This window comes from Saccoglossus kowalevskii, chromosome 19 (assembly GCF_978046115.1).
Source record: "Saccoglossus kowalevskii chromosome 19, keSacKowa6.1, whole genome shotgun sequence".
Lineage (NCBI taxonomy): Eukaryota > Metazoa > Hemichordata > Enteropneusta > Harrimaniidae > Saccoglossus > Saccoglossus kowalevskii.
Genome location: NC_140659.1, coordinates 11,891,499 through 11,899,330, shown reverse-complemented (window position 1 = coordinate 11,899,330; position 7,832 = coordinate 11,891,499). Strand labels below are relative to the sequence as shown.

Below are 7,832 nucleotides of genomic sequence, written 5' to 3'. Positions count from 1 at the left end.
CCGCCACAATAAACATGTTCTACAAATCGCGCCCTATAGTGTCAAGGCGCTTCTATGACGTGAATGGATGAGAGGAAGGTCATTTACAACATCAGTTTCGTCTTGATCTGAGGTCGCCATCAATGAAGATTATGTTGTATATTATAGTCGACGAGCGATTAGAAACTAAACGCAACTGTCGATTTGAAAGATAGTAAAAACTTCGCCGATATACGTCATTATGACGTCACAAAACCGCTCTGTCATTAGAGGGCGCGACCGAATGTAATTGTATATTGTGTTTATATGCATGTCCTATAGTATATTTTATGCACAATTAACAGCTCTGACACTGAACGCATTGGTAACGTATTTGTAAAAACGTATAAACAATTCATTACATACCATGCAATATTGATGGCATAACCTGAATATAATTATTTTCATTATACCAAGAACTGAATCTGCAATATATCTTATGTAATTTATGGCCACCTCGTTCAATAATTTACAATCTACATACAATGTAAGTTATGATGTTCATTCGCTAAACGCCATACACATCCATGTTCAGGCACGGTAGATGTTTTGACGCCAATGTCGTTAAAACGAATAAAGCAAACATTTCTCGGAATTCTCTAAAATTTTAAATTCTTTGTATTATTCAGTTTTTTTGCGTATAGTTGTCAAATATGTAATATATAATTTTGAGCAGCGAGACGTGTTTTTGTCTATCAAAATAGAGCATTATTTGAGCGGCAATACAAATCTCGCGGCTCCCGTGATCTCAACGAGATATCGGCGGCCATTTCCTTCTAATTATGTGAATAAATTGACGTGTTCGAGAAATTGGCGAATACAATGTAGTTCTACTTCCTACTCATAAATCAGCAACGCATTGTAAAAAATGAAATACAACGATCAAAGATATACGTATATACACGTATCGCATTGTGAGTATGCGCAATACTGCGTAGATTTTGTTTAGATATTATAGTAATATTTTAGTAATATTAATGTCGTCACGATGTAAGTGAGGTAATAAATCTCTAAACCGATTATGCATATGTTCCTTTGTCGCTGTGAACAATTCGCCGTAATTAATACGAAAACGACTTTAAAAAAGAGATAATTACCATGGTTCTCATTACCACCTAATTAAATCCGTAATTATAACTAAAATAATATTTTATTTAAATTAAACCTGCGTGTGAAGTTTGGCCTTGACAAGTTGTTTTACAGTGTATCCACTATTTGGCACGGATATTACATACATTTTCGATTATTCATCAAATAAACCAGCAAATTCTTTTAATACATTTTGTTAGAACTTTTGTTCTAAATTTTACATTATTAGAAGGGTTCTAGATTTGAAATAAAAGTTTAATTGTGTCTAAAATATTAATTCAAATGTATCATATTACTTCAAGCTGAATTCTGTTTCTGATAAATGTACGCGTTATATATTGAAACTACATCCCCACGCCAATGGCTAGCACAAAAGAACAAATCAATAATTCAATATCTGAGAGATATATGTTTCTTTTTACACAACATATACTATTAATATGCAGAATGCAATATCTTAGATTCGATGCAATCACACGTTCACGTGCGTTACAGTCGGGCGTTATTGTACACAGACTGCCTAACAGTAACGTACGTGTCTCAAATCAAGCCAACCCAATCCATGGTCATCATGAGTTTCATATAGAGTGTGTGGTGGGCGTAGCGTAGTGTACCATATACTGCATTTAAGTCATTGATGTAGCTTTTTGGGAATGAATAATTCATCCATTGAACACTTATATTAAAATGATTATATAACTCCCTTTTTTAGAATTTGTTTATAAAAATTACATAGAGATTCCAACCTCACTTTTACATCCAAATTATATTTATCGTTGAATATGTACAGCTAAGCATATATAAGTCATTATGCATAATGTTCAAAAAGAATGTTTTTTCACACCTTTCCAAGTATATATACTTTTTCAGATCTGCGAGTTCCCAATAGAAATCAATAGCAATTACAGACCACACGTTTAGTAGATAAAGCTAAATTTAACTGAAACCTGTACAAGAAGTTCAATATATTTACATCTAAATTTATTATATTTGTTTCAAATATACATTCAACATATTCTCGCCTTTGTATGGTCACGTTTATTATTTATAGACGAGTATGACAAATCAATAATTAATATATATATTTCCGGTGAAAACATGAATTTTATATGTTTGCTAATATTCGCATATGAAATCGGATATTTATAGATGAATTGAATATCTGATTGCAAGGATAAATTATACATTAAAGGTGAGCGTGACATTGTTAGGTGTCATTGCATAATTGCGTGCAAGACAGTCACGTGATAAATTTGACCAATCAGTGATGATATAGCGGATGATCTGAGATGATGAACAAAAAAACAAAGGACTATAAGATTGTCTGGAACTTGTTCGCATATTCTTGCATTCTCACTTTAAGTGTACGTATGTTTTTGTATTATATTGAATCTCACATAAACACAACTATCGATTTCGTTACTGATACTCATAAAACACCAAGAAAACGAAAAACTTGGTACATTCTATTAAAATGCTGTCTAACTATAAACTGCTGTGTCATTTGTTATATATATTTTACAGATGGTCAGACTAACTGGGGAACCTAAGGCGTACATGATCACAACTATATTGCTGGTTTACGTCGTTGTTGTAAGTTTTTCTTATAGAACGAGCCAAGAAGAGCGTTGGTTTCCGTTGGATGACGTGGAACACGGTGAGTATTTTTACTCAACAATACGGTTCTTATTCAGTGGTTCTCATGTCTCGGGAACGGAATTTGTAGAGGCAGTTTTCTAGATTTACTGAATGTATAATGTTGTTTTGTTTTCATGTTGTTTTGTATATCATAATGACGTCATTTGTTTACATTTTTATAATAATAGACCGGTCCTGTAATATGCCCTCTGTGATGTAAATGGATCACAACGACAATACAAATTTTGTTTGTCAGCATATTTTCTCAGTTTGTAATATTGAAGTTTGTCAGTTTATTTGGGTTGCTTATACTTGGGGTGGGACTGTTAATGTTTTACGGAACACCATGAATAGGGGACGGAGTCTGCAAATTTTTGTTTCACACCGACGTGACAGAAATTTGTATTCGCATTTCATTGTTTTGCATTGCGCAGAGAATGTGCGTTTTTTCATTTTTGCCCACTATTGTCACAAACTCATTTAGCCCTATCATTTCGTATTTCATATCATTTCGTATTGTATGGCTGTATATATGCGAAATACAGTATGCATTTTAACCGTCAAGCCACAGTCACTCTCCTAGTAAATTGACTGTGGTCAAGCATAGACACTGACGACGAAATTGTCCTTTTTAAAGCTCCATATATTTTTACGCAGGTAATTTAATCTGTCACGAGGAGAACCCGTACCCATATAACTGCCGGGGTACATGTGAAATGAACGAATTTGACGGAGGAAGCTGTCACAATGATTTGTGCTACTGTTTTATCACCAATGATGAAAATATCAGAAGAATTTAATTCATAATTTACTATTATACAATGTATTTTAAATTCTGTGATGATATAACACGATGTAGTAAAAAATAAAAGCATTTCAATTTCAATTTTGCATGCATTTTTGCTGGCGCGGGAATCGAATATTTTTGATATAATCATTTAGCACAAAGCATGGTACAGTATGTCTGTAAATGCGTCACAATCCGTAGAAAGGTTTGTAAGGTTAGATTAGATCATAAAACCCGTCGGCGTTTTGAGAATCCCGCTAAAGCTGTCATAATCTCGAGGCCACAGACATTATTGGATGAGAGGCTGTAGTTTGAGTTTTGTTGACATTGACTGAAAAAAAAAATGAACAATTACTATAATCTGGATTTCGTCCTCTAGCCTCTAGCCCTTCTCACTCCATTAATCAAATTGCTCGACCCCAATATGTTGAAGGGGTCTCTAAATAACACGGAATGAAATTTAACAACTAGTATCGTCACCCGAATGATTTTGGTAAATTGCTGTGGTGCCACGCTTAAAGTGAAATAACATTGCGCACTATAGTCTCAAGATTTTACACGGGTAACATATCAAACACATCGAATGATTTATTCATCAAATAACTTCTGAACCTACGATGTACAATTATAGATTTGACTTGGAATTGCGTGATACTAGTACCATAATGATTGTTACTACGTTACAGAGCGCGCTCACGACAGTAAGGCGGGTCATATTTTATAACCAGTCGTTTTTTCACAAATTGAATATACATACATGTTGGTAGTTTCAAATGTACATATTATAAATTATATCCTGGCCAAGAGTGGAGTGTGAATAATAACATTGTGTACATTTAACCCGAATGCTCGTAGTACGGAATCAACATGTTCGATACAAAAATGAAACATACATTTCCCTGGTGATCGGCTTAATCGACTCCCCCTCCTTACCGCACAGTAGCTTAGCAACCAGGAAAATATTTGCATGTCAGAGATCTTCATCGCATATCACAGGAGTTACACACCCATATATTAAACTTGATAATATCATTTTTTGTATGGCTGCAAGGTATAGTCTAGTTGGTTTACGACGCACTTGGTTCATTGACCCGTACATACCGTAAATGTTTTGAGCACTGAAGCTTTATTGAGACACTAGGAGAAGACGTAGTTATCACATTGCCAAAAAGACGGTGGACCACAAGCTAACCTCCAGCCAATAGCCCTAATGAAAAACATATGGAATATTCTGTTCATCATCATTCTTTGACATGTTTTCAAGAGTGGGGAAACATAGACAGGCTCAACGCATTTGTAGTGACAAGGAATTTTGATTTTTAAAAGATGGGCATTATCTGAAGTTACAACAACGGAAATCGCGTTTTAAATACCCTGGTGCAAGCAGGCTACAGCGATGATGTAATTATCCAATTATTGTTAGCATAGACAAAGCTCGGTGCTGTCTGGCTCATTCAAGACCACGATCGGCGACAACCTACTATTAATTCTTTTTACCTGCTACTTTGCTGCTTTCACCTATCCGAGTACGTTACACAAGGACCCAGGTCCAATCCTCTAGTCTCGGGCCTGGGTATACAACTCCAGATGTATGCAGGTGATTTTGTCTTCTGATGTTTGGAATATGCATGCACGAATTTTATTTAACTATCTACTGTTACATTCCTAGGTCACTGAATTTAAATACAACATACATATAACTGCATCAATTCTTCCAACGTGATGCCTACTTGAAACTACATTATTCGTCTGCATTTGCATATCAGATATCAATAGCATCATGCACACCGTGAAAAAACTAATATAACACAGTAATACGTGTTATGTCATCATCGCTCCCTGCTAGTGTGACGAAGTGTGTGAAGATAATTCAAAGATAAATGCTTTTTCTCATTGATATTAATCTTTGCTGAAACATCCACGCTGCTTTATCGAATCGCAATCACGTGTCGTCATAACGTATATTCACTATGGAACGTATATGTGATCGATAATGAGTACAACAACAGGGGAGTATTTGTTATTGCCAGGACATGGCCAATCAAAAATGTGCTTCACTACATACCAAATACAGACATATTTAAGTAAGTTCTAAATTAGTGTTTCGCTCATTATTTATTATTATTATTACATTACGAATGTTCAACACAACAAAACGTGGTCAACACAAGGCAACAAGTCGATATATTTTGCAAGAACACACTTTATTCAAATGTAAGATAATATGGTGCTTATAAATATGCAAAAACAAATTCTGCCAATTTCTTTTAACAGGCAACGATGTCAACGTGGACATATTATGTTTTTAAACTGCTGCAAAGTTAGAAATAGTCTGCTGAACTATTCTCAACTGACGTCATATTTTAGGGATCGTCACGACATTGGATTTAATTTTATTTTTTGAAAAAAAAAATAGAAATTTGATTACAGTAACTAATAGAATAATGACAGTCAGTCTGGAAACTAGAGCGACCGGCGCATCGGGTACAGGAGCCAATTAACACCACTTCGTATATTCAAATATTCCGATCTGTTGATAAACAAAGAATTATTATTCAACGTATGAAAACGGAGAATTTCACAAAAACCTAACATGTATACTCCATTGTTTCATTACAAAATGACACATAATTCAACGTTGTATGTCGTTATTTATCCCTAAAATTCTTCGAATGTGGTCGAACCAAGCACAATTTGTCTATTTACTACCTTTGTAGGATGCAAATGCAAATTACATCACATTACAAACTAAAGTAGATGCTTTTGATTTGTAAACTATAGGTGCTTGGTGAAACCCATCACACAGGCAAGCGCAGTTGCGGCGACAGAGTCGCTTAAAGCGCTACGGTCGTTGCGTTGCGCGTGTTCGAATTTCAAACATACAATGTATTGTACACGCATTGAACACTTGCTATGGGTTTCGTATCAAACATAATGCGGACGACGAATGTAGCACTTTAATCGAATACATTCGTTTTGCGAATCAGAATTGTTATAGTGATTACCTATTGAAATAGAGTGAAAATATCTTCGGGTAAAATGATATCATCACTTGAATTGAATAGACCAACAACTCCCAATTGCTTGAAGACTTCCTCACGAAATTCGTCTGTTTGTAAAGAACATAAGCTTGTGACAAAGGACAAAAGCAAACACAAATCTACTCTCAATTCAGACAATTATGAATTCAGAAAAACATCTTTCATGTGAACAATGTTTATAAGTTTGATGAATATATGCTTACCACTCGAAGATTGGCGAACGCCTGATGTTGGTGCGGCTTTACTTGGTCCCGATAAGCACACCACTCCCATTATGAATATAAACCAAAATATCTTGTTCATGTCCATGATAAAGTACTTCAATGGTATCTAAAATATAGGAATTGAATGGAATTAATTAAAATTTTCGTTCGAAGTTCGAGTTACTAAATGTGGGCGTTCAACAAAAACAAAAGTGTATGTTTCCCGTAACTAGAAGTTCGGATAACTGTCATTTAAACATCGAGTTACAATTAAGGTGTGGTTTCTCAAAAGTGAGCGTGGTTTCTAAAATATGGGCGTGGTCATTTATGTAACTCGATGTTTGTAACTCGAACACAATGATTGTCATTTTAAAACGAGACAGTATATAATGGTGGATTCGTCATCCATGATCTGAGTTATTGGAAGCATTATTTTCAAAACGTGTATTTAATGTAAAACATCGGCTAACTAGGACGGCAAGCTAAACTCGCACACACCCGATGATGAAAATTTGAGAATATGAAGACGCAATAACCCACATTACCGCCGCCGCTCGACCAAACTACTGAAGACACGCCAGAGATCTCCCAACACAAGAAAATAAAACATGGTTTTGTTGTTTTTTAAAATTTATATACAGCACGGTACTTTTCATTTCAAAGATTTCAAAAAAATTAAACTTAAATTTCGGTAAGTTAGTTGTGCCTATTTTAAAACAGCTTTCGCCAGCTTCTCAAGCGTTTCTGAAAATAACGTTCCCAATAACTTCACCCTAGCTTCCTTTCGTTGCCACGACTTCGGCGATGATTTACTCTCGAACCTCCCGGAGATCGATTACTGCTCCGGTTGGTACGTGTTTATTAACTTCAATCAATGCGCGCACGACAAGTCACGATTTCGGCAGTATGCGATGTAACTCAGTTCAACTTCCGGATCAGGTCAGAGGTTATCTGTTGCACTGCCCTGGTGTTTTTTTTCTCATTGACGGGAGTATTACTGAAAATTATACATTTTTCACGCAACAAAAAATAAAAATATCCCACTGATCCAAGATT

General features: G+C 35.3%; 1 protein-coding gene and 1 long non-coding RNA gene across 2 annotated transcripts; one reads left to right on the top strand and one right to left on the bottom strand.

Moving 5' to 3' along the window:
• Positions 1–2,381: 2,381 nt before the first annotated feature.
• LOC144349233 (uncharacterized) lies at positions 2,382–3,605 on the top strand. Its single transcript, XM_078007888.2, has 3 exons — positions 2,382–2,471; positions 2,632–2,764; positions 3,403–3,605. The coding sequence occupies exons 1-3, from the start codon at positions 2,397–2,399 to the stop codon at positions 3,543–3,545; spliced, it is 351 nt and encodes a 116-aa protein (XP_077864014.1). The 5' UTR covers positions 2,382–2,396; the 3' UTR covers positions 3,546–3,605.
• Positions 3,606–5,717: 2,112 nt separating this feature from the next.
• LOC146730278 (uncharacterized) lies at positions 5,718–6,859 on the bottom strand. The gene is made up of 3 exons (XR_014927471.1): positions 6,777–6,859; positions 6,538–6,641; positions 5,718–6,062 (listed from the first exon to the last, which is right to left on the bottom strand). It is a non-coding gene; the product is annotated as an uncharacterized LOC146730278 (long non-coding RNA).
• Between the last annotated feature and the right edge of the window lie 973 nt (positions 6,860–7,832).

Excerpts from the sequence above, each read along its gene's own strand:
- LOC144349233 (XM_078007888.2), top strand. The coding sequence starts at position 2,397 with ATGATGAACAAAAAAACAAAGGACTATAAGATTGTCTGGAACTTGTTC. Across the intron at positions 2,472-2,631 it reads CTTGCATTCTCACTTTAAGT|ATGGTCAGACTAACTGGGGA; the intron begins GTACGTATGTTT and ends TATATTTTACAG. Across the intron at positions 2,765-3,402 it reads GTTGGATGACGTGGAACACG|GTAATTTAATCTGTCACGAG; the intron begins GTGAGTATTTTT and ends ATTTTTACGCAG.